The sequence below is a fragment of the Heloderma suspectum genome, chromosome 6 (genome assembly GCF_057233095.1).
Source record: "Heloderma suspectum isolate Gila_16-S chromosome 6, 16-S_ref, whole genome shotgun sequence".
NCBI lineage: Eukaryota > Metazoa > Chordata > Lepidosauria > Squamata > Helodermatidae > Heloderma > Heloderma suspectum.
In genome coordinates this window covers 121475190-121502755 of record NC_139463.1, presented here as the reverse complement: position 1 = coordinate 121502755, position 27566 = coordinate 121475190, and the positions used below count along the sequence as shown (strand labels likewise).

Here is a 27566-nt window from a genome sequence, read left to right as displayed (position 1 = left end):
CATGAACAGAGTATTTTCTTCACCCAACAGCCTCCACCTTCCCTTTTCCTCTACCCCTCTTCCCTACATAAGTATTGCTCCCACTTCAGGTTGGTGTGATTCCTCTTGACTAACCTGAGTGCTCCTTCCCGTGCCTCTTGGCCCAGGAGGATGGCTCCTAGGGATGTACGAAAGTGACTTAATTTTCACGGATTATGTTGATGATGGGGGGGAGGATTTGTAAAATGGTCGAAGCAAGTGCAGACGTCTCTTGAAAGTCACTGGTGGGATTTATGTGTACATTGGAGTAACACTGGATTTGAAATCCTGTGTTTGATGCTTCGTCCCAGTGTTGTCTTGGCTATTGTTATGTCCTTGCCTTGTGTTTTTCCTTTAATTGAGCATGCAAGCTTCATATGGTATCTGTTTTAATGGCTCCATGGACAGCAGGGCATGGAGGCTGAGCAAGTGATATGATTTTTTTTTTTATTGTTTAATGGACAACTGCAAATTGGATCTGTGGATATTCACGGGCTGGAGTGTCTTGGATTTGTGTCGGGAGAATGGCACAGTTTAGGACTAGCACATAGGGATGTACGAAAGTTCCACCACGGATCTTGGGTGGCGGAACGGCATGCCACCCCCCCGCCACCCACCCCAGGACGAGACTTACCTTGGGCGGATCTTCCTGGGGGCAGCGGCTCCGGCGGCATCTTCGGCGGCAGTTCGGTGGCGGTTTGGTGGTGCTTCGGCAGCGGCAGCTGCGGCGGCCGTTCTTCCAACTGGCCACCACCACCACCATTTCCAATTTAAAAACAAAACAAAACATGATAGGCTACGTAAAGATTTACGTAGCCTATCATGGCTAGGTTTTTAAAAAAAACCGTGACAGGCTACGTAAATGTTTACGTAGCCTATCACGGCTGACTTAAAAAAAAAACAAAAATGCACGTACGCAAATGGCGGCGGCCATGGCTGCTGCCATTTGTGTACCTTATTTTGGCACGTCTTATTCTACGTAAACATTTACGGAGACTAAGACGGTGAAAATAAGGGGAACGCAAATAGCGTAACGTCCAAGCTATTTGCGTTCCCCTTATTTTCACCGTAGTCTACGTAAATGTTTACGTAGACTAGACGTGCCAAAATAAGGAACACAAATGGTGGCGCCCATGGGTGCCACCATTTGTGTACACGCATTTTTTTGGTTCTTTTTTACTCAGCTGTGATAGGCTACGTAAACATTTATGTAGCCTATCACGGCTGACTGCAGGGACACAAATGGCAGCGGCTACTACCGCCGCCCTTTGTGTCCCTGCTAGCCAGCAGCTGGATGTCCGGCTGCTGGCAGAGCTGGCCAGCGGCTCCGCAGAATCGCTGCGGAGCACAGCTGGCCAGCCAGAATTCCGGGGGGGGGAGGAACGGCGTGCCTCCCCCCCAGCGAGGATTCCGGGGGGAGGGAAGGAACGCCTCCCCCCCAACCAGAAACATAATTTGTGAAAGGTAAGTACCTTTTGTACATCCCTACTAGCACATAGAGATGAAATAATCCCGAAAGGCAAGTGAGGGACCTCTGTTAAGCATATCCTCTGAAAGCTATTCACACCATCAAAGCAACAGGGAGAAGTACCCACAGACAAAAGTAGAAAACCATGAAGAAATCAACTGTGTCTGCCATGAGAATATGAAGTACAGTACAAACAACCATCTCCAATGATATCGTTCTAATCTGAAATTGAGAATGTCATCCTGTCTCTCCAGATCACTGCCAGAGGAACACGATGTCCACATTCTACGTGTGCTTGCTCCTCGCCAGTTTCTGCGCTTGTGCCCACTGTCGCCTTGGTCACCAGGAGTGCAGTGGACCCCAGCCTCCCACTGAAGGCCACAGCAGTTTGCCCTCTCTGAAGATCACCCCTGCCAATGCTGACTTTGCCTTTAGATTGTACCGTGAGGTTGCTTCTGAGGCTGCTGGGGAGAATCTCTTTTTCTCTCCTCTGAGCATTGCCACTGCCTTTGCCATGCTCTCGCTGGGGGCTAGGTCTATCACACAGAGTCAGATTTTGTCAGTACTTGGCTTGAACCAGACACAGAATAGTGAGCAGGAAATACGTGACAGTTTCCATGATCTTCTCCTCATGGTAAACCATCCTCAGGCTGAAATTGAGCTGAGCCTAGGCAATGCCCTGTTCACAGATGTTAGACTGAAACTAATCAAAAAGTTTGTGGATGAAATCACCTATTATTATCAGGCAGAGATTTTTCCTACTGACTTCAACAGTTCTGCTGCAGTGGAGGAGCAGATCAATAGCTACATACACAAGAAAACCCATGGCAAAGTTGTTGATGTTATTCAGGGTCTCGGTCGAGAGGCTGTCATGGTTCTTGTCAACTCTATGCTCTTTCAAGTTAAGCCAGAAGGACTTTGCACTTCTAAATACAGTCTTGTGTTGCTTTCCTTATTGCTCTTTGCCAACATTTAGATGACAACGGTTTAAGCTTTAGTCCCTGTAGGGATGGGGGAGAATTTCTCCCCGAAACTTCGGGGGGCCGAGTGCCAATGCATTCGGCCCCCTGAAATCGGTGGTGAAATTCTCCGCCCCCCTGACCCCCCCCCCAGGATGGGACTTACCTTTGACGAATGTCCCTCCCGGCGGTGGGTCCCGGTGGCGGTTCGGCGGGTTTTCATCAGGGGCGGGGGTTACGTAGCCTATCATGGGGGTGTTTTTTATTTTTACTTTTTTCGTGGCAGGGTAGATAGGGCGCTTCTACCCGGCCTGAATTTCGCCGGCGAGGGATGGGGCGCCTCCCCGCCGGCCTGCATTTCGGCCGGGCGAGGCGGGGCGCCTCCCCCCCCTCGCTTGAACTTGTGGGGGAGAACCGAAGCGCCTCCACCCCCCAACGAAGCAAGCTTCGAGAACAGGTAAGGGACTTTCATCCATCCCTAAGTCCCTGACACATTCTTTCCTTAGGGAAAGAAAATCCCTAAGAATTCTAGGGATGTACAAACGTCACTTACCTTTTAACGAAATGTGATTCGAGGTTGGGGGGAGGCGCTCCGTCCCTCCCCCTGAAATTCTGGCTGCGGGGGGAGGCGCTCTGTCCCTCCCCCCCTGAATCCTGGCCGGCCGGGTCCTCAAATGGCGGCAGCCATAGCTGCCGCCGTTTGCGTCCCGGCAGTCAGCTGTGATAGGCTACATAAATGTTTACGTAGCCTATCATGGCTGAGTAAAAAAAAAGAAGAAAAAAGCGCGTACGTATATGCTATTTGTGTTCACCTTATTTTCGCCGTAGTCTACGTAAATGTTTACATAGACTAGATGTGCCAAAATAAGGAATGCAATTGGTGCCGCCCATGGGCGCCGCCATTTGTGTATGCGCAGTTTTTGTTTTTTTACTCAGCCGTGATAGCTGAGTAAACATTTACGTAGCCTCTCACAGTATTTTTTAAAAATCTAGCCTTGATAGGCTACGTAAATCTTTACGTAGCCTATCACTTTTTTTTTTTTTTACTGGAAATGGCGGCGGCGGCAGCCTGTCCGAAGTCCGGCCGCCGCCGAACCGCTGCCGAACCGCCGCCGCCATCGCCGCCAGGAAGATTTGCCCAAGGTAAGTCCCATCCTGGGGGGGGGGCGGGGGGGCAGACCGTTTCGCCACTGATTTCGGAGGGCCGAATGCACTGGCATTCAGCCTCCCCGAGATTCGTGGCGAAATTCTCTGACATCCCTAAAGAATTCATAGCTGATAAACTAAAACTAATGAAAAAATTCCCTGATCCTATGCTCCAACTTTTATAACATAGACACCATGGGCAGAGCAAAACTGTCCTTCCCTCTGCAGCCCCCCACCCCCACCTGAAACCTACTTCAGAAGTTTGGGGGGACTCCAGAGGAGATTTCTGGGATATGCAAGGGCTGCAGAGGAAAGAATGGGAAGCTCACATTGCGTGAGTGGAAGTCCGTTCATGTAATGTTGGATTTAGACGAACATAGCTAATTTGGACTTTCACAATATTATACTGAACGTCGGTAGGCATTACATATTTTGTGGGTATTTTCTGTACTTATAGTATAATGTCACCTAGTAATTGTAGCTCATTGAATTTGATGTTGGTATTCATGTTTTTCTCTCTCTTCTTGTATCTCTTTTGTTCCTTTTGTTGCAAGTTACATCTAAATTCGAGGAAAAAAGGGAGGTTGTTGTCGATAGTAGTAGTAGTAGTAGTAGTGGTAGTATTATAGTTACATACTTACTCACCAGTTCTTCTCCTTAGTTACCAGGTACAGATGCCATTGCATTCAAGGTGTGTAGAAACAGAAATTTGTAGACATCTTGATTACAATGGCCTTGCACTGAAACCCCGTAAGAAAACATGAGATTGAAGTGTACGTTTGTCATTCAAAACCATCTTCCAAACTGGAAAATGGAGAGCATTTAAGAGTGTGAAAATCATATTCAAATCTGGAAAAGTCTGTTTGTGTGAAAAGCCTTTTCATTGCTGGCATTATCATGACATTTGGCACTCTACAATACTATGTGTTCCCTCAGACTTTTCGCAGCTTCCTGGCGAGAGCCATTCAATCCCATGTTAACGAAGGAAGATGACTTCTTTGTGGATGTGCAAACAACACTGAAAGTTCCTATGATGCACAGAGATGGCATGTTCAAGCACTACTACGACAGGGATTTGTTCTGCCAGATGGTGCAGCTCCCTTACCAGGACAACGCATCGGCGCTGTTCGTTCTGCCTGACCCAGGGAAACTGGAGCAGGTGGAAGATGCTCTGGGGAAGGAAGTGTTGCTACGATGGCTGAATTCCTTGAGACCATGGTAAGCCAGTGTGCTGCAGAGGATGGGATGTGAGATCCGGACTGGACATGACCTGATTCCAATCCCTACTTCTGGGGGACACCGAACCACTCCCCATCTCTCAGCCCAGCATACTTCGGAGCGCTTATGGCGCAGGACTAAATCAGAGGAAAGGGAAACTGCCTGTTCAGCCCTGCTGTCCATGGAGGAAAGACCGTAGGAGGGGAGTTGGTCAGTGGGTGGGTTGTGTAGGCACCAGTATGCCTGCAGAAAGCTCCTTGGCCTCCTGAGAAACACTGGCAGTATCCTGTCTATGAGAAGGTGAAGCTCAAGTCTCGTTTCACAGAGGCATTCTGTTGGTGTTTGTGGGCAGACGAAGATCTGCCACAAACTAATAGGGATGTCAGAGAATTCCACCAGGGATCTCCCTGAAGTTGAATGCCAGTGTATTCAGCCCCCAAAATCCATGGCGGAACGAAGCCCCCCACCCCACCCCACCCCACCCACAAAAGGCACGCAAAATGGAGCACTTGCCTGGTGCTGTTCGCGCTCCTTTGTGAATGGCGGTCGTGTCTGCGGCCGCCTTTCGCTTCCCCATTTAGGCCGTGATAGGCGATGTAAATGCAGAGACCCCATTTGCATCCCTGTGGAGGCCCTGATAGGCTACATAAGTATTTATGTAGACGCTCATGGCAAAAACAGGAAATGCAAATGGCGGCCACCGTAGCTGCCACCATTTGCATTACTGTTTTTTTTTTTTTGCCGTGATAGGCTAGGTAAATATTTACGTAGCCTATCATGGCAAAAAAACAGGGGCACAAATGGCATAGCAGCCGCCATTTGCGCCCCTGTCTTTCGCTATGATAGGCTACTTAAATATTTATACAGCCTATCATGGCCAAAAACATGAACGGAAATGGCGGCAGCCATAGCCACTGCCATTTGCGTCCGCAGGCTCCAGACACCTGAGAATGCACCTGGCCGGCGACTCGGCGGAGTTGCTGCAGAGCGGAGCCATCCGGGTTAGGATTTCATGAAAAGCCGACTTCCCCTCTCCGGACAAACCCAGGTGGCGCTCCTTCCCTCTCCCTGCAGAGGAGGTTTCCCTCCCAATGGATGCAGTCAGGGGGCGGGGCATCTTTTAAAAATCAAGACCTGCTGGGGCTGTAGAGGGACCTCTCCAGCACTGCCTACCCTGGCAGAGTGAACCAGCAGGTGTGGAAGCATCAGTTCGCGCTGCACTTCACTCCCTGCCAACCGCCACTGAGGCCTGCTATCTGCCTTGCTGATGTTTGCATTTCAACCTGGGCCTAGGGAAGAATACATGCCTCTGTTTTCCAAGTCAGATTTCCCTTTACCAGTTTACCTGCCAATGCCAAATGGCTGTTTGGTGAGCTGGGGGAGTGTGATTCTGCAGAGAGACAGGGCATATAATCCTTGTGCAGGTGTGTCTGTCGAAAACCAGTGATTCTCAATGCTGGCGACAGGTGTTTGAGGGCCCCTCAAATTCCCCACCTGCTCAGACTCCCCAGCCAGCCCTAGGATTCTCTGGGCTGGGCTCCAGGGTGGCAACCTCTGCACCCAACCATCCAAGTCGTCAACCCCATCTCTACAGTGTGTCTTGAATGTATTATGCATTTTCTCAGACTCACCATCCTTGGGTAGGGGTGGACGGAAGTCACTTACCTTTTCTCGCAGCTTGTTCGCGGTGGGGGGGAGCGCTTCGCTGCTCCCCCCGCGAAGTTCAGGCCGGGGGGGGAGGCTTCCCGCCTCGCCCGGCCGAAATTCAGGCCGGGGGGGGAGGCTTCCCGCCTCGCCCGGCCGCGAACACGAAAGTAAAAAAAAAAAAAAACAACGTCCCCTGATAGGCTACGTGACAATTCACATAGCCTATCACGGCTAGATCTGGAAAGTCAGCCGTGATAGGCTACGTGAATCGTCACGTAGCCTATCAGGGGACGTGTTTTTTTTTTTTTTCTTTCATTGCAATGGCGGGGGCGGCAGCTGGTCGAAAGACCGGCTGCCGCTCCTGCTCCGCTCGAACACCGGACGAACCGCCAGCCGGACCCGCCGCCGGGAGGGATATTCAGGGAAGGTAAGTCCCGTCCCGGGGGGGGGCGGGGGGGGGTGTGTGTGGAGGATTTCTCCCCGAAACTTGTTCGGGGGGCCGAACACGTTGGCGCTCGGCCCCCCGAAGTTTCGGGGAGAAATTCTCCGCCATCCCTATCCTTGGGGTCTTCTTTCGACAGGAGAATGGAGCTCTCACTTCCAAGGTTTTCGATGTCTGGTAGCTATGTTCTCGACGGGATATTAAGAAGATTGGGGATTACAGATGTATTCACAGACCTTGCAGACCTATCTGGAATTACTGGGGCACGCAACCTGAAGGTTTCCAAGGTATGCCTCTTCACACTGATCATAACGGAATCACTGAACGAAATAATCCGCATTGTCTTTCAGGTGAATGTTAGGCTCCAGTTACACTGCTGTCTGAAGCTAAAGAAGAATGACATGGGAACTAGAGTCCTTGCATCTGACTCTGACGTCCACTTCACGCATGAAGTTATTCCCCATGAAATAAAGAAAATGTGCACATCCCCTTCCAATTGGACAGAACCACATCAGTTCCAAATGGGCATAGTGCACATTTATTTATCCTGACATGTGTGGGAAGTTGCACATGTTTTCTTCCTACCAGAAGTTGCATACAAAAAAATGTCATGTGTGAGGTAGCCGTTAGGGAAGGTCACAAGCACATAAGCAGAGCCATGGAGATGAGCTACGGAACACCTACGGAACACCCACGGCTCGGCTCACAAGCCTGTGCCGGCTTTGTGATAGGAAAGGCTCAGTGCCTCACCCTGGTCCCGGGATCTTTCCAATGCTCTGTCCATCTGCTCCGGAGGCCAACAGACATTGTTCAGGGTTGTGCACATGGAGACACGTATTTCTGAGTCAGAGCAGCAGTATTGCCACCTTCCGCTGATTAATGCAGGCCAGCTATCGGTTAGAATGATTTGCTACAAGTTTGCATCACTCTGTGATGTAAGCTGTGTGAGGCAGCTTAGGACTAGAAGCCAAGTTCATACCATGCTTGGAATTTTCGAGTCTCTCTTCTGATTGCTCAAAAAAATTGCCCCCTCACCATGGATTGGCTTTTAAAGCAAACGGCAAAAAGATAACATCTTTTTTAAGCCAATGTGGCAGTGGGGGTTGCTAAGAGAGCAAATCTAGTGGAACAAGATGTGAGATCCTCTGATCGATAGGTCACTGGTTAAAGAAAAGGAAGCAGAGAGTAAATGGACCGTTCTTGCAGTGGGGGGATGTAAACACTGCTGTTCCCCAAGGACCTGATTTGGGACAGTGCTGCCTTTTAGCTTGTTGGTGATTGACCTGGGCTGAAGCACGAGCAGTCATGTGGCCAGGTTGCTGACAACTCCAAACTATGTAAGGTGCTGAGAAAAAGCATGATGGTGTTGTGCTCGGGAAAGATCTCTCAGATCTCTCTCACCACATGGGCATTAAAATGACCAATGCGGTTCACCGCAAGAAAGCCTAAGTGGTTCTGTTGGGGCAACACAACCTACCTTCACATGTACACTGATGGGGTCTGGCTTGTCTATGAATGACCAAGAGGGGGATGTTGGCACTGTGGAGGATACCTCAATGAATACGACCCAGTGGGCAGCGGCTGTGAAAAAGTTGAATTCCATTGTATGGATCATTTAGCAGGGACATCAAATTCCCATTCCCAAAATCACGATGCCTTTCTACGAACCTCTGTTGTGATAACATTTGGAATACTGTATACAACTCTGATCACTGCTCCTTTAAAGGAGGTGGTAGAGCTGGAGAAGTGACAGGAATAGACAACCAAAATGATTTGAAGTGCTGATGCAATGAAGCAAAGAGGAAAGGTGATGATATTTGGCCATTTTTAGCTTTGGTGAATAAAGGGGGAGAAGACTGATTTGCATGAAATTCTGCAGGGCTTGGGGAAATGGCTAGGGAGACATGGTCCTTCCTCTGTCATAATACTAGAAGAACCCAGGATCATCACTTGAAGGTGAGGGGTGGGATATATTCAGAACAGAAAAAAAAGGGAGCAGTTCTTCATACAGCACATAATTAATCCATGGAATTTGCTACTTCTACGAGCTAGTGATGGCTGCCAACATGGACTGCTGAAAAAGCGGATTAGACAAATTCCTGGAGGATGATACCGTCCCTGTCTATTAGCCATGATGGCCACATAATCATTCCTATAAGAGAGGCAGTATGCCTGTCAGTGACACTTGCTGGGGAAGATGAGCTATTGAGCTCACGCCCTGCTTAGCAATGGGGGAATCTGTCAGATTCTCTTTCAGCTGCATTTAATTTTTTGAGAACATCTCACCCTAATATGAAGAACTTTGCCCAGATTTTTAAAAAAATCTTATGTGAAACAAACTAAAATATAATTGTCACCCATCTGCACCAGCCAAATTGAGTATGTAAAGCTCTGACCTGTCAGCCATATGGCTGTTAAAGATTGGGAGCCTGGGGTCCACACCCAGACATTTCTAACCCGCCCGGACGGTTACCTGTTGTGGGCAAATGTGGCAACAGAATGCTGGGAATAGCAAGTGCTCTCCGATCTGGGCACTGAGCAGACCCAATTCACTAAGCACTCAGGTGCTTTCTGTGGCTTCATATCACGTCCTGGTTCAGTCATATGAAGAGATCATGGCAGTACGGGATAACAACATATCATACTTTCCTTAGACACAGTATGGATTCTTCAGCTTTGAAAAACCAGAACTAGACGATTTACTCCTTGATATGTTTTCTCAGGCATGCAAAACCCTTTTTGTTCCAGCAGGCCTTTGGGGATAATGAGTCTGGACCTGGGAAAATGCAACTTATGGATACCATTGTTGTTGTTCTGGTTGTCTTTTAATGTTTTAATATCTTCACAATTTTAATATTGATGATTTAATTATATTTTTAACTTTTATACAGTTGTATTTATATTTCTATTTATAGGTTTTAATGGTAGCACTTGTAATATTGTTAGGCCGCCTTGAATACCAGTATTGGGAAAAAGGCGGGATATAGTAATAATAATAATAATAATAATAATAATAATAATATTTTAATGAATCAGTGTCACTAGCCTATCATGATTCTTTCTTTCTTCCTTTTCAGGCTATTCACAAAGCTTATTGGAATGTCCATGAAAATGGCACCGAAGCTGCAGGTACCACCGTTGCTGAATTGGTTCCCAGGTCAGTTCCCCAAAGATTTAAATTTAATAGGCCATTCCTCCAGTTTATCCTTGATACAAGTACCGGAAGCATCCTCTTGATGGGAAAAGCGAGAAACCCTGTTGGTCCCTAGTCACACAATTCATATTCTAAGAACACATTTAGTGCCACCACGGTGCTGTCTAAATAAACAGCACATGTGAAATATGCTTTGTGTCAGTGAATTTATTGAGGCAAAGTTATATATTTCTAAAATAATTACATACTGCTGGGATGGGAGGCTGCAGAACTATTTTTGCCCTCCAGTACAAAATTCCTAATCAGTTTTATACATAATTATGATCATCTATCTACATGCTGATTTCAACAAGAAAATATGTTTCAGTAGCTGGGGCTTTTTAAGTGTGGTTATCAGGAGGGCATTTCTGTGTGTGGGGATTGGGATCACGAAACAGTTCTGGTGCACAAAGCAAATTGCTGGGCTCAGAAGTCTGACATTTTCAGTGGATGTCTTATGGGCCCGACTCAGGCCTGTGCATCTTAGGATTGTGTTAAAACCACAGAGATCCTGCAAGCCCGAAGTCTTCCCACCTTCTCTACAATACCCGCACGTCACTATACAATCACTTGGGGGATGCTGAAGGGAGTGCTATAAACCATCCAGTCAAAACTGTTTCTGGACAAACATGCTTCTGTGTTCCCATACCACATGTGATATTATCTGAGTGGAGCAAGGTGTATTCCCCTGTGAATGACTTCTGCATTGATATAATTTACACATTGCATAGAGCATGTCGTGTGAAATCATGCTTGTGTGGATGACTAGATGTGAGAAGCTGGGTTTCTGACTTGGCTTCCTGCATTGAGCAGGGGGTTGGACTCGATGGCCTTGTAGGCCCCTTCCAAACCTACTATTCTATGATGTATGATTCTATAAGCAGTGAGATCAGCATGATCCTGCTCTCTGACAGCATGTTGGTTGTAACCAGGACCACTGGGTTAAAGGAGTAATGTAGGAAGTTAAAGAGATTGCGGAGACGCTGAATGCATTCTTTTCCTCTGTCTTCGCTGTGGAAGATGTAGGGCAGCTCTCTGTTGCTGAATGGATTTTCAAGGAATGGCTCATCAACGGAGTGCAGAGAGTGCGGATAGGGGAGGGGCTTGGGGCTTGGGAGGTGAGGAGACTGTGGATGCTGCTTTATACCCCTATCTATCAGGTGTCTGGCCCCTTTCCCTACACCAGTCCCATGGTCAGAGGCGCAAAACACACGTCTAGCCAGAAATGATGGCGAGGTGGATCACTGAAGAGTGGATCCCCTCCATGCTGCATCTACCCTGCATTGGAGAAACATCAGCATCCAAGTTCAGAGGCTGACATCTAAAGGACTGCACCCTAAAGAAGTCAAATGTGACATTGCTGATCCAACAAAAATACATAACATGTCCCTAAGTTCAGCCTGCGTGTACCAGAAAGCTGAAAATTGTCCAATATAACCAATGTGACAAATTCCTTCCCCAAAAGCCTTTGCATCTTGCAAGACTTGTGCCCCTAGCTGCATAGTAGGCTATCTAGCAAATATTTATCCAAAATAGCATTCTTTCATCTTCCCCCTGTTCTGACATGTGTCTCTTTCACAAAACTTTTACATTTTCATAGAGAATAAGAGATACATTAAAAGGTCTTATCATATGAAATCAGTAGAATTCCAACAAAGCACGCCAGTAGAAGCATTTGTGCTGACATTCTGTGACTTTTGACTGAAGCTTACACTGACCTAGGAACCTTCTGATGAGAGCAATGAATTGTTTCCTGTTGAACTTAGGAAAGGACCAAAATGAATTTCAGGTAAGGGAGTTGCGGAAAGGAATAATTATTAAACGACACCTATGTTCAAGTGATAACGCAAATGACGTGACATATTGTAGAAACTAAACAGGAGGCACACGGCTCAGGATTTGTGTCACAGCATAGCACAAACCATTGGCACAGGTTCAGAGGTGATGTTAGAATTTAGACATTTCTGCCTTCTCCAGGGCCCACCTGAGGGTATGTCCTTTTCACACTGGGTGTGGAGGCACACGTCTCGAGATTTGTGGCACAAAAGATCACAAAACGAGCCCAACACTTTGGCATCCGTTCAGATGTGAATGAGAATGTCGGAATACATTGTCATGGAGCGCCTTGGCTGTGCAAAAAAGTTTCTGGAGGGCACCTGCTTTTGGCAGGATGCACATGGCCAGATTCTGATGGGTGTATGGTCCTCCTTGGCATCAGGTCTTCATACTCGGCCAGGGAACAGGGATGAAGTGTGGTAGGAGGATAGGGGACTCTTCCTCATTTGTGTTCATGAGCAAAAATGCCTTCTGGATCTTGGAGAATCACAAGTATACTGCGGCACAATAAGTGTTCATGGACAGCAGTCCAGTACACAGAAAATTATTTTCAATGATTTTGCAGTTTCATGTAACTGGGTAAAAATGGCACTTGCTGAAATAAAGGTGCAGGAGCCCTGATGAGCGCTGTTGCATCTGATCCCCCTGGATTCAGAGGCTATTTGCTCATGTGGGCTTCCCCTTCTGCTGCTGGGCTGTGCCGGACACAAATGGGCTGGGCTGTGCCATCCTTGCGGAGGCCATGATAGGCTACATATATATTTATGTAGCCTATCACGGCAAAAGGAAGGAATGCAAATGACAGCCGCTACGCCATTTGCCTCCCTGCCTTTTTCCGTGATGGGCTAGTTAAATATATAAGTAGCCTATCACGGCCCCTGCAGGGATGCAAATGGTGGCCGCTACGCCTTTTGCATTGCTGCCAAGCCATGATAGGCTACGTAAGTATCTACATAGCCTATCACAGCAAAAGGCAGGGACGGAAATGGCGTAGCGCACGCCATTTGCATCCCTGCCTTTTGCCATGATAGGCTACGTAGATACTTACATAGCCTATCACAGCTTGGCAGGGATGCAGATGGCACCCATCATAACATCCGCAGCCCAGCAGCGGCCGGTAGACCACCCGGAGCTGGTGCCACCGCCGGAGCCACCGCTGGAGACAGGTCAGTTCAGTCCTAGGGCGATTCCACGGAGTGACAGGGGGGATTGCCCCATCCAGGGCAATCTTTAGAATCTGGCCGCACTGGAGTCCCTGCTGGAATTCTCCCACATCCCTATGTACTACCGATGGGAGGAGATGGTTGGGATGGTAGGGGAGCAGCCGCCGTATCAGATGGAGTTGGCACAGCGTTGTCCAGCTCACAGCTGACACCTCAGGCTCCATGGAGAGCTGGGAGTCTAAAATGACCCCCAGGCTTTCATCTAAGTCTTTCAAAGGTAGCCGTACCGCATGAAACAACAGGTCAACATCCCCCAACCTCCTCTTGTCTCCCACCAAAAGTACCTCGGTCTTGTCAGGGTTAGGGATGTCAGAGAATTCCGCGATGGATCTCAGTGAGGCTGAATGCCAGTGCATTCGCCCCCCCCAAATCCTTTGCGAAATGAAGCCCCCCCACCCGCCAACCCATGAAAGGCGTGCAGGGTGAAGTCCCCACCACCCCCAACACACAAAAGGTGCACAAAACGGAGCACTTACTTGCTCCCATCTGCGCCGCTTTGCGAATGGCGGCCGTCCTGCGGCCGCCATTCGCTTCCTCCTCTTCATAGCCGTGATGGGCTATGTCAATACTTATGTAGCCTATTACAGCTAGTGCATGGATGCCATTTGCACCCCTGCGGAGGCCGTGATAGGCTACGTAAGTATTTACGTAGCCTATCACGGTGGGGGGAGGGAACCCAGCGTACGCAAATTGCGGCGGCTACCGCCATTTGCGTACGCTGTTTTTTTTTTCCCCTTGCCATGATCAGCTATGTAAGTATTTATGTATCCTATCACGGCTCAATACAGGGACGCAAATGGCGGCGGCTATAACAGCCGCCATTTGCGTCCCTGCCGGGCTGCCCAGTGGCCAGATGTCTGGCTGCGGGCGTCCGGAGCTGGCTGGCGGCTCTGCAGCTTGGCCGTGGAGCAGAGCCGGCCAGGCAGGATTCCAGGGGGGAGGCACGGTTCACCTCCCCCCCGTCGAGGATTCTGGGGGGAGGAATGGAGCGCCTCCCCCCCACCGCGGATTGCCCAGCATGGAGCCAGGTAGGTGTCTCATACATCCCAAGTCAGGGTTCAGCTTCAACTTATTCCTCCCCATCCATCCACTCCCTATCTCCAGACATTTGGACTGGGATGCTGCGGCCAACCTTGGTAAAGATTTGAACAAGAGGTAGAGCTGTGTGTCAGACGCATATTGATGACACCGCTATAGCACTATTGCACTATAGTGCTGTTGCCCCATAGTTGCCTAGCAAGAAGGGGGGATCGGTACTCGTGGACAAATGCACAATAGTGACAAAGTGAGATAGTAGTTCTAAAGAGGGAGAAATAATAATACTAATAATAATACTACTAATAATAATAATAAATAGGGGGAATTGGGCATTGCTTCGGGAAGGTATCTCCTCAGAATTTACTCCCACTGTGGTCAATGACACTTCTTCCCTCAATATCCATGCTGTGTTGTTTTACTGTTTGCTTTGTTGAAAGGAAGTAATTAATGGGGGGGCAGAGAAAGAGAAAGAGTGTGATTTTTGTCAAGGTTTTTGTCATTTTTGTTCAATTTCCCCAATATTTGTTGGGAGACAAATTCTGCAAAACTTGGCCCCTCCAGGAAATTCCTTACTTATGTGGTGGATAACTTCCTCCTTCAGAAAATTGCAGTAGGAACTAGAGGATCAGCTATCCTTGACTTGATCCTGACCAACAGAAATGACTTAGTGGGTCATGTAGCAGTTCAGGAACTCTGGAGGAAAGCGACCATGTTATACTTGCGTTCATAGTTCTAAAGGAAGCAAAAGCCGAGTGTAGCCAAACCCGTACCCTGGATTTCAGGAAAGCTGATTTTAATACACTCAGAAGAATGATCAGGAAGGTCCCATGACAAGCGACACTAATGAGAAAAGGAGTCCAAGATGGGTGGGAGTTTTTAAAGAAGGAAATTCTCAAGGCACAATTACAAACAATTCCAAGAAGAAGAAAAGGTGGAAGACAACAGAAGAAGCCCATGTGGCTTCACAAAAAGCTAAGAGATGACTTGAAAACAAAATTGGACACATATAGGAAGTGGAAACAAGCCGTAAGGATGGACGAAAGTCCCTTACCTGGTCCCGCAGCTTGCTTCGCGGTGGGGAGGAGGCGCTTCGGTTCTCCCCCCGAAGTTCAGACTGGGGGGGGAGGCGCCCCGCCTCGCCCGGCCAAAATATAGGCTGGGGGGGAGGCGCCCCATCCCTTGCTGGCAAAATTCAGGCCGGGGAGAAGCGCCCCGTCTCCCTGGCCACGAAAGAAAAAAGTAAACACACACACACGTGATAGGCTATGTAACGAATTACGTAGCCTATCACGGCTAGATTTCCAAAGACAGCCATGATAGGCTACGTCAATCGTTATGTAGCCTATCACGGGTGACTTTGAAAAGAAAAAAGAAAAGCGCGTACGCAAATGGCGGCGCCCATGGGCGCAGCCATTTGTGTTCCTTACTTGGGCTTAAAAGATTTACGTAGACTACGGCGAAAAGAAGGGCAATGCAAATAGCGTTGCCCTTATTTTCGCCATAGTCTACGTAAATCTTTACGTAGACTACCCGGGCCCAAATAAGGAACGCAAATGGCGGTGCCCATGGGCGCCACCATTTACGTACGCGCTTTTCTTTTTTTCTTTTCAAAGTCACCCGCGATAGGCTACATCATGATTTACGTAGCCTATCATGGCTGACTTTGGAAATCTAGCCGTGATAGGCTACGTAAATCATTACGTAGCCTATCACGTATGTGTGTGTGTGTTTTACATTTACTTTGTAATGGCAGCGGCAGCGGCCAGTCAGAAGACCGGCCGCCGCCCCCGCCCCCACCGAACCACCCCGAACCGCCGCTGGGACCCACTGCCGAGAGGGACATTCGAGGGAGGTAAGTCCCATCCCAGGGGGGTGGTGGAGAATTTCACTGCCAATTTCGGGGGGCCGAATGTGTTGGCATTCGGCCTCCCCGAGATTCGTGGAGAAATTCTCCGACATCCCGAAGAAGGCCAAGAAGCAACAAAGGATGAATACAGGCAGGGAGCACAGAATTGCAGGGATGGCGTCAGGAAGGCTAAAGCTGAGAACGAGCTGGGATGAAATTCTCACCTAAATCTCTCGGTAGAAAACTTGGCGCAGGACCGTGTCCCGGCATCTGCCCAAGAGTGCAAGGGTGTCTTGAGGATCTAAACTGGGAAACTAGGGAAATCTGGGTGTGTTTAGCCTCTTCACAAGGCCAAACATGCCCAGTTCTTTCAGTCTTTCTTCACGGGGCTTTGTTTCCAGGCCCCTGATTATCTTTGTTGCCCTCCTCTGAACCCTCTTCAGTTTGTCTGCATCCTGCTTAAAGTGTGGTGCCGAGAACTCCACACAGGACTCAAGATGAGGCCTTCTTGCTTGTTCGGCCAAGTATCCCCCATCTTGTATCTGTGCATTTGGTTTCTTTTTCCTATGTGCAGAAAAAGCGCGCTTCTCACACACAGACAAAATTTAAACAAATACTGAGGGAGACCTCATGTAAACTGCAATACCGACGAAACCACAAGTGAAAAGGTGTCTTTGCTGATCTACCATCCATGACTGTAGAGGCCATGAGCTGAAACAACAGAAGACTTAGGTCCTTCCTCAGATTGAACATTTAGATTTTAGATTAATCATCCACTGTCCTGGAATATATTTTAGTAGATGTTTCCAAGGCAAAATCTTGACCATCTTAGGGGGAGATGCACAATTGTCCTCCAAAAACAAATCACTAGTCAATAATTTAAACGAATAATATGCCTGAATAGCAATAGCTTGCCTCCTGCTCTATCTCATTTTTTCCTATATGCCATTTAACGGTTGCTGTGTTTCTTCTGGGAGTGGGGCATGGGGGGTGTTGAGCCAACTCTAAAGACTATCAGTATTTTTCCAGTAGTTTTTCTTTTTCTTTGTCTTTTTCTTGCAATCAGATGTCTTCAGATAGGAACATGCTACACATACTAAGTTAGAGACATGCTACAGAAACAGGGATATCAGACATCATTGAGCTCAGATTAAGTTGGAGTTTGCCCCATACCTCAGTGTACCATAAGCATGACCATCCTCTGCTGCGCCAGATAGGAGTCCGGCATCCGGTGGGGGAATTCAATGACTAGGGACCAGACTCCAGTTTCCTGATGTCACCACAGCACCTGGAAGGCCATGTTGCTTGTTTGGAAGGTTGTCATGTTTCATCTTTCTATTCAGATCCTCCTAATTCTATGTCTCAGAATCATCTCAATAGCGTAGAGCTAAAATAGTGTGAAAACCAGAAGGCTAAACATGTTAAAGTGGAATTAGGGGAGACAAAGTGCTGGAGCTCCTCACTGAATGTGTCATAACTTCCCCATTGGGATACTCACTGCCCTGCACCATGTTCCTAGTGTTGGTTGGACAGGCAGGGAGGGAGATTCAGAAAAGCCATCAGATGCCTTAGAGCTGGAATGGGAATCTGTAACAGCAGAAGGGCAATTCAGGGGGCATCAGATTTCTGTGTGGAATATCAGTAGGTTAGAAACGACACATCTGTCCTGGAGTCCACAGGGGATGCAGCTTGTCCTTCAACAGTCCATGTTGATTTGGTTGTCCAGTCACTTTTGTAAAAGGGATCCAACTCCAGGTATTAATTGTGTACAATTTTTTTAAAAAAGGTCTTTGGGTTGTATCCTGTGTCCAGTGGTGCTCCTTCTCCAGCAGAATAGACACCATGGGCAGAGCAAGACTGTCCTTCCCTCTGCAGCCCCCCACTCCCCACCCGAAACCGACTTCAGAAGTTTGCAGGGGACTCCAGAGGAGATTTCAGGGGCTGCAGAGGACAGGATGGGAAGCTCCCATTGCCTGAGCAGAAGTCCGTTCATGGAACGTTGGATTTAGACTAACATAGCTAATTTTGGCTTTCACAATATTAAACTGTACATGGGTAAGAAGCATTAGATATTTTGTGGGTATTTTTAATACTTTAGTAATTGTAGCTCATTCAATTCGATGTTGGTATTCTTGTTTTTCTCTCTTTTTTTGTATCACTTTTGATGTTGTTGTTGTAAGTTACATCTAAATTCAAGGGGAAAAGGGAGGTTGTTGTTGAGATGCTGCTGCTGCTGCTGCTGCTGCTGCTGCTGGTGGTGGTTCTTCTTCTTCATCATCTTCTTCATCTTCTCCTTCTCCTTCTCCTTCGGATTCAAATTCTTATTCTTATTCTTATTCTTATTCTTAGTCATATTCCTATTCCTATTCCTATTCCTATTCCTATTCCTATTCCTATTCCTATTCTTATTCTTATTCTTATTCTTATTCTTATTCTTATTCTTAGTTGTATTCTTATTCCTATGCTTATTCTTATTTGTATTCTTATTGTTATTCTTATTCTTCCAAACTTACTCACTAGATCTTCTCCTTAGTTCCCAGGTACAGATGCCATTGCCTTTAAGGTGTGTAGAAACAGAAAGTAGTACACATCTTGATTAGGAGCACTTTGTAACCAATTGCCTTGCACTGAAACCCCTGAAGAAAATGTGAGACTGAAGTGTACATCTGTCATTCAAAACCATCTTCCAAACTAGAAAATGGAGAGCATTTAAGAGTGTGAAAACCATATTCAAATCAGCAAATGTCTGTTTTTGTGAAAAGCCTTTTCATCGCTGGCATTATCACGACATTTGGCACTCTACAATAAGATGTGTTCCCTTGGACTTTTCGCAGCTTCCTGGTGAGAGCCATTCAATCCCATGTTAACGAAGGAAGATGACTTCTTTGTGGATGTGCAAACAACACTGAAAGTTCCTATGATGCACAGAGATGGCATGTTCAAGCACTACTACGACAGGGATCTGTCCTGCCAGGTGGTGCAGCTCCCTTACCAGGGCGACGCATCGGCACTGTTCATACTGCCCGACCTAGGGAAACTGGAGCAGGTGGAAGATGCTCTGGGGAAGGAAGTGTTGCTACGATGGCTGAATTCCTTGAGCCCACAGTAAGCCAGTGCGCTGTAGTAGATGTGATGCTAGATCCAGACTGGGCACTACCTCATTCCAGTCCCTACTTCTGGGGGACACTGAACCACTCCCCATCTCTCAGCCCAGCATACTTCAGAGTGCTTATGGTGCAGGACTAAATCAGAGGAATGGGGAACTGCCTGTTCAGCCCTGCTGTCCACGGAGGAAAGACCGTAGGAGGGGAGTTGGTCAGTGGGTGGGATGAGTAGGCACCAGTATGCCTGCAGAAAGCTCCTTGGGCTGATGAGAACCACTGGCGATGTTCTGTCTACCAGAAAGAGAAGCTCAAGCCTCGTCTCACAGAGGCATTCTGGTGGTGTTTTGGGACAGGCAAAGATCTGCCACATCCAAAGCTGACTTCCCATCTCAGGACAAACCCAGGTGGCGCTCCTTCCCTCTCTCTGCAGAGGTACTTTCTTTCCCTCCCTATGGATGCAGTCGGGGGCAGGGGACCTTTAAAAAATCAAGACCTGCTGGGGCTGTGGAGCGACCTCCCCAGCATTGCCTACCCTGCGGATCCCCCCTGGGATGAGACTTACCTGGGGCAGATGTTCCAGGCGGTGGTGGCTCTGGCGGCGGCTTCGGCAGCGGTGGCGGTGGCTGGTCTTCTGACCGGCTGCCGCTGCCACCATTTGCAGTCTGGAGGTTGTTGTTGTTTTTTTTTGCAGAGACTAAGACAGCCAAAAATAAGGAACGCAAATGGCGGCAGCCTTCGCCGCCACCATTTGCGTAAGTGGTTTTTTTGTGTTTGTATTTTTTTACCCAGAGCCCTCCGTGGCTAGAAATCTGGCTGCAGATGGCCCTGGCCTGGCTGGGCCTGGCCAGCTCCTCTGTGGAGATTCTGCGGAGCACAGCTGGCCGTGGAGGATTCCGGGGGTGGGAGGAACAGATCTCCTCCCCCCCGTCGAGGATTCCGGGGGGAGGGACGGAACACCTCCCCCCCATCATCAACATAATCCGCGGAAAGGTAAGTGACTTTTGTACATCCCTAACTTCCAAGGTTTTCTATGTCCGGTAGCTATGTTCTCGATGGGATATTAAGAAGATTGGGGATTACAGATGTATTCTCAGACCTTGCAGAGCTATCCGGAATTACTGGAGCACACAACCTGAAGGTTTCTGAGGTATGCCTCTTCACACTGATCACAACGGAATCACTGAACGAAATAATCCACATTGTCTTTCAGGTGAATGTTAGGCTCCAGGTACACTGGTGTCTCAAACTAAAAAAGGACGTGAGATGGGAACTAGAGTACTTGCATCTGACTCTGACGTCTGCTTCACACATGAAGTTATTCCCCATGAAATAAACAAAATGTGCACATCACCTTCCAAGTGGACAGAAGCGCATGAATTCCAAATGGTCATAGTGCACATTTTTGCATCCTGACATGTGTGGAAAGTTGCAAATGTTTTCTTCTAACCAGAAGTTGCCTACAAATATGTCATGTGTGAGGTAGCCATTAGGGAAGGTCACATGCACCTAAGCAGAGCCATGGAGATGAGCTGTATCATGCACCTTCCAAAGGGACAGAAGACACAATCTACAACTTATTCCACAATGTTGTGATTTCGCACACTTATCAAAATGCCCCCCTTTCCTCCCGTCCTCTATTGAGCATGGTGCATGATCGCAAGTCACTTACGCAGCAGTCCTTCGAGGAGATCCCTCCGGAGGACTTGCCATCCAGCCATAGTCCTCCCAGGTCTCTCCACAATTCAAAAAGGAACTCCTCCTTCTCCGAGGAGCCCTGCCAGAGAAACCTACGGAACACCTACGGTTCTGCTCACAAGTCTGTACCAACTCTGTGATAGGAAAGGCTCAGTGCCTCACCCTGGTCCTGCAATCTTTCGATTGCAATGGCCACCTGCTCCAGGGCCCCACAGACATTGTTCAAGGTTGTGCACATGGAGACACATGTTTCTGAGTCAGAGCAGCAGTATTGCCACCTTCCGCTGATTAATGGAGGCCAACTATCGGTAGGGATGTACGAAAGTCACTTAATTTTTCAATGAGGCGATTTGCAGTGGGGGGGGAGGCACTCCGCACCTCCCCTCAAAATCCTTCTTTGACTGGCTCCACTCTGCAGAGATTCCATGGAGCCTCCGGCCAGGGCCGCCCGCAGCCAGAAATCCAGCCGCTGGGCAACTTCCTTCCGGAAGAAAAACAAACAAAGCAGCATACGCAAATGGCGGCGGCTACAGTGGATAAAAATGGCGGCTGCGGCCGCCGGTCGAAAGACCAGCCGCTGCCACCACCGGACCTGCTGCCGGACTCGCCATCATCCAGAACATACGCCCCAGGTAAGCCTTGACCCAGGGGAAATCCACAGGGCGGGGCGGGCCATTCCACCATGAATTTCAGGGGGCCGAATGCCGATGGCTTTGGCCACACTGAAATCTGTGGAGGAATTCTCCGCCATCCCTAGCCATTGGTTAGAATGATTTGCTACAAGTTCGCCTCACTCTGTGATGTAAGCTGTGTGAGGCAGCTTAGGACTAGAATCCAAGTTAATACCATGCTTGGAATTTTTCAGTCTCTCCTCTGATTGCTCAAAAAAAATCGCCCCCTCACCATGGATTGGCTTTTAAAGCAAATGGCAAAAACATCAAATCCTTTTTGAGCCAATGTGGCAGGGAGGGTGGCATAGTGAGCAAATTTAGTGGAACAGGATGTGAGACAGGTCACTGGTTTAAGAAAAGGAAGCAGAGAGTAAATGGACCGTTCTCGCAGTGGTGGGATTTAAAAACTGCGGTTTTCCAAGGACCTGATTTGGGAACAGTGCTGCTTTTCCGCTTATTGGTGAATGACCTGGGCTGAAGTATGATCACTCAACTGGAAAGGTTGCTGACAACTCCAAACTATGCAGGGTGCTTAGAACAAAGTGCAATGGTGACGTGCTCTCTCAGATCTCTCTCAACACATGGGCATTAAATGGCCAATGCGGTTCAACACAAGAAAGTCTAAAGTGGTTCCATTGGGGCAACACATCCTAACTTCATATGCACACTGATGGGGTCTGACCTGCCTATGACTGACCTAGAGGGCTTGTTGGCACTGTGGTAGATAGCTCAGTGAATAGGACCCAGCACGTGGCTGCTGTGTAACAGCTGACTTCCATTGTATGGATCATTTAGCAGGGACATCAAATTCCAATTTCCAAAATCACGATGCCTTTCTATGAACCTCTGTTGTGAGAACACTTGGAATACGGTGTACAATTCTGATAACTGCTCCTTTAAAGGAGATGGTAGAGCTTGAGAAGTGAGAGGAATAGACAACCAAAATGACCAAAGTGCTGATGCAATGAAGCAAAGAGGAAAGTGATGATATTTGCCACTTTTTAGCTTAGGTGAATGAAGGCGGAGAAGACTGATATGCATAAAATGATGCAGGGTTTGGGGAAATGGCTAGGGAGACATTGTCCTTCCTAATTAATCAATTGAATTTGCTACTTCTAAGAGGCATTGATGGCTGCCAACATGGACTGCTGAAAAAGTGGATTAGACAAATTCATGGAAGATGATACCATCCCTGGCTTTTAGCCATACTGAACATATAATGACTCCCGTAAGAGAGGCAGTATGGCTCTCAGTGACACTTGCTGGGGAAGATGAGCTATTGAGCCACGCTTTGCTTAGCAAGGGGGGATTCTGTCAGATTCTCTTTCACCTGCATTTAATTTTTTGAGAACAGCTCACCCTAATATGAAGAACTTTGCACAGGTTTTTTAAAAAATCTTTTGGGAAACAAACCAAAATGAAATTGTCACCCATCTCCACCAGCCAGATGGAGTATGTAAAGGCCTTACCTGTCAGCCATATGGCTCTTAATGATCAGGAGCCTGGGATCCACACCCAGACATTTCTAACCTAGCCCAAGCTTTGCCTATTTTTGGCAAATGTGGCAACAGAATGCCGGGAATGCCAGGTGCTCTCCGATCTGGGCACTGAGCAGACCCAATTCGCTAAGCACTCAGGTGCGTTCCATGGCTCCATATCACGTCCTGGTTTGGAGAGTCATATTAAGAGATCATGGCAGTACAAGATAACAACCTATCAAAGTCTCCTAAGGCACTAGATGGATTCTTTAGCCTTGAAGGACCAGAACTGGACCATTTAATGAATCAGTGTCACTAGCCTATCACGATTCTTTCTTACTTCCTTTTCAGGCTATTCACAAAGCTTATTTGAATGTCCATGAAAATGGCACCGAAGCTGCAGGTACCAGAGTTGCTGAATTGGTTCCCAGGTCCCTTCCCCTTCCAATTAGATTTAATAGGCCATTCCTCCAGTTTATCCTTGATACAAGTAGCAGAAGCATCTTCTTGATGGGAAACGTCAGAAACCCTGTTGGTCCCTAATCACACAACTCATGTTCTTTTTGGTAAGCACACATTTTTTGCCACCTCAGTGCTGCCTAAATAAACAGCACATATGAAATATGCTTCATGTCAGTGAATTTATTGAGACAATGTAATATATATCTAAAATAATTATATACTGATGGGATGGGATGCTGTAGAACTGTTTTTCCCCTCCAGTACAAAATTCCTAATCAGTTTTATACATAATTAAAATAATCTATCTACATGTTTAATTCAGCAAGAAAATATGTAAGAAAATAAGAAAATATGTTTAGACCTCATCTGGAGTACTGTGTCCAGTTCTGGGCACCACACTTTAAGAAGGATGCAGACAAACTGGAGAGGGTCCAGAGGAGGGCAACAAAGATGATCAGGGGACTGGAAACAAAGCCCTATGAAGAGAGACTGAAAGAACTGGGTATGTTTAGCCTTGAGAAGAGAAGACTGAGGGGAGATATGACACTGCTCTTCAAGTCCTTGAAAGGTTGTCACAGAGAGGAAGGCCAGGATCTCTTCTCGATCCTCTCAGAGTGCAGGACACAGAATAATGGGCTCAAGTTAGAGGAAGCCAAATTCCGGCTGAACATCAGGAAAACCTTCCTGACTGTGAGAGCAATACAAAATGGAACCAATTACCTAGGGAGGTAGTGGGCTCTCCCACACTGGAGGCATTCAAGACGAGGCTGGACAGCCATCTGTCAGGGATGCTCTGACTTGGATTCCTTCATTGAGCAGGGGGTTAGACTCGATGGCCTTGTAGGCCTCTTCCAACCCTAGTATTCTGATTCTATGATTCTATGTTTCAGTAGATATGGCTTTTTAAGACCAAATATGACAAGAAGGAGGAGGAGGAGGAGGAGGAGGAGGAGACGAAGATGAAGACAAAAAACAAAACCCAATCATTCTAAGAAAAAAAGAATGCCAAATGTAAACTTCTGAGTGACAGAGGTCACTGTCACAGATGACTGGGTGACAGAGTGACAGAGGTCACTGTTGCACACGACTCAGGATTTGTCTCGCAGAACAGCACAAACTTTTCCGCAGGTTCAGAGGTGATGTAAGAATTTAGACATTTCGGCCTTCTCCAGTCCCCACCTGAGGGTATGTCCTTTTCACACTGGGTGTGGAGGCACATATCTCAAGATTTGTGGCATAAAAGATCACAAAACGAGCCCAACACTTTGGCATCTGTTCAGATGAGAATGAGAATGTCAGAATACATTGTCATGGAGCGCCTTGGCTCTACGATAAACTTCCTGTGGGGCACCTGCTTTTGGCAGGATGCACGTGGCCAGATTCTGGTTGCGGCACAGTCTTCCTTGGCATCAGGTGTTTGTCCTAGGCCAGAGAAGAGGGACAAGGTGTGGGAGGAGGATTGGCAGGGGGAAAGCTGAGCTCATAGAGCCCCAGAGCAGTTCTGATTCTGAGGAAGAGCAACAACCCGTGGGAGAGGAGCTCGCTCATCACTCACAGGCACAGCGGCAGGGAGAGATTCCTCCTGCCTGCATTCCTGATAGAGATAGTGATCTTGGCAGTGAGAGAGTGGGGGATGGGGTTTTGCTGGATGATCGCTGCAGACGCAGGGAGCGGCGCCAGATGGAGGGTGCCGAGAGGAGGCGTGCTGCCTGCTTGGTGCTCAAACAACCGTCATGCCCCGAGGACCCAAGGGTAAAAGGGAGGACCTCTCCATAGCCCATACGTTCAGAGTCTTCCCGCTCTTCTCCTTCAAATGAGGACTAACTGGCTTACCTGGAGCTTAGGCTACTCTGCTAACTACCCCAGTGCAGTTCCTTGCTTAGTCGCTGGTTATTAGCACCTGAAAGCGTCATTAAGTTGTAAAGGGAATAAAGACTTGGAAAGAATCCTTTTCATCTGTGTCTTGAGTTGGCTATTGGAGGGGACTGTAAGAGGCAGCTAGGGCGCTTCTGACAAGGATAGGAGCCTCTTGCTCATTTGTGTTGACAAGCAAAAATGCCTTCTGGATCTTGGAGAATCACTAGTATATTGTGGCACAATAAGTGTTCATGGACAGGAGTCCAGTACACAGAAAGTTATTTTGAAAGATTTTGCACTTCCATGTAACTGGATAACAATGGAGCTTGCTGGAATAAAGGTGAGGGATCCCTGATGAGCACTGTTGCATCCGAACACCCCAGACTAGCAGGCTCTTTGCCCACGTGGGCTTCCCCTTCTGCTGCCTCCCTTGAATCTAGGGGTGGACGAAAGTCACTTACCTTTTCTCGCAGCTTGTTCGCGGTGGGGGGGAGCGCTTCACTGCTCCCCCTGCGAAGTTCAGGCCGGGGGGGGAGGCTTCCCGCCTCGCCCGGCCAAAATTCAGGCCGGGGGGGAGGCTTCCCGCCTCGCCCGGCCGAAATTCAGGCCGGGGGGGAGGCTTCCCGCCTCGCCCGGCCGAAATTCAGGCCGGGGAGGAGGCGCCTCGCCTCGCCTGGCCGCGAACGCGAAAGTTAAAAAAAAAAAAAAAACACGCCCCCTGACAGGCTACGTGACGATTCACGTAGCCTATCACAGCTAGATCTGCAAAGTCAGCCGTGATAGGCTACGTGAATGACTTAAAAAAAAGTCACGGGTGACTTAAAAAAAAAAAAGCGCGTACGCGAATGGCGGCCCCCATAGGGAGCCGCCATTCACGTTCCTTATTTAGTTGCTGTAGTCTACGTAAATGTTTACATAGACTACGGCGAAAATAAGGGCAACGCAAATAGCATAAACAAATACCCTCCTCTCCCCTGCCCAGACATCCAAGTGGCTGAAACACCTTGAGTGCCTTCACTACCATGTACCTTGACTGTGAGTGTTGGGGCAGGGGGAGCCAGCATTTGCTGCTCCACCCAGGCCACAGAATCTCTTGGGACAGGCCGACATGGCTGCAGGGACAGATGGGGGTGGGGGGAGGCAGCTGAGATGTTTCAGGAAATAATCTTGAGCAGGGAAACAGCAGAAAGTACAGAGAGATCTGTGGATGGAGAAAATGTTCAGGATTGCATCAAATTTGCTGTGCAAAACAACAACAACAACAACCACAATAACCATGTGTTCTACAATCCTAGAAAGTCAAAGTACAGGAATAAAGTATTTGACATAAAGTGCTGAGACACCTTTGGTGATGGCTCTCTCTGCCTTATACAGTAATTGCACCATAGAGGATAGTGAGATGCAAGAAATCACCCTTCCTGAAAGGAAGAAGTTAAACAAGTCACTCCTACAAAGGGGTTTGTCTCACCATGCTACTATTTATTTTATTTTATTTTATTTTATTTTATTTTATTTCTTAAATTTATTAATCGCCCATCTGGCTAGTCACCCAGCTACTCTGGGCGATGTACAATAATAGAAACAGTTTAAAACAATAAAATTCTACCTTAAGAACATCATATTTCTCAAATTAGCCTAGGGATGGCGGAGAATTTCTCCCCGAAACTTCGGGGGGCCGAGCGCCAACGTGTTCGGCCCCCCGAACAAGTTTCGGGGAGAAATCCTCCGCACCCCCCCGCACCCCGCCCCACCCCCGAGACGGGACTTACCTTCCATGAATGTCCCTCCCGGCGGCGGGTCCGGCTGGCGGTTCATCTGGTGTTCGAGCGGGGTGGGAGCGGCAGCTGGTCTTTCGACCGGCTGCCGCCCCCGCCATTGCAATGAAAGAAGAAAAAAAAAACATCCCCTGATAGGCTACGTGACGATTCACGTACCCTATCACGGCTAGATTTGCAAAGTCAGCCGTGATAGGCTACGTGAATCGTCACGTAGCCTATCACGGGTGACTTAAAAAAAAAAAAAAAAGTGTGTACGGATAATGGCAGCCCCCATAGGGAGCCGCCATTCCCGTTCCTTATTTGGTGGCTGTAGTCTACGTAAATGTTTACGTAGACTACGGCGAAAATAAGGGCAATGCTATTTGCGTTGCCCTTATTTTCGCTGTAGTCTACGTAAACATTTACGTAGACTACAGCAACTAAATAAGGAACGCGAATGGTGGCTCCCTATGGGGGCCGCCATTCGCGTACGCGCTTTTTTTTTTTT

At 48.0% G+C, this 27566-nt stretch overlaps 1 protein-coding gene across 1 annotated transcript; it reads left to right on the top strand.

Annotated features, from left to right (window-relative positions):
- The first annotated feature begins 1760 nt into the window (after positions 1-1760).
- LOC146342933 (alpha-1-antiproteinase-like) lies at positions 1761-25394 on the top strand. Its single transcript, XM_084808081.1, has 10 exons — positions 1761-2377; positions 4528-4809; positions 7038-7185; positions 9976-10055; positions 11692-11880; positions 18869-19139; positions 19928-20128; positions 21252-21465; positions 23334-23548; positions 24338-25394. Exons 1-5 carry the CDS (start codon positions 1761-1763, stop codon positions 11696-11698), a joined length of 1134 nt encoding a protein of 377 aa, XP_084664207.1. The 3' UTR covers positions 11699-11880; positions 18869-19139; positions 19928-20128; positions 21252-21465; positions 23334-23548; positions 24338-25394.
- The last annotated feature ends 2172 nt before the right edge of the window (positions 25395-27566 follow it).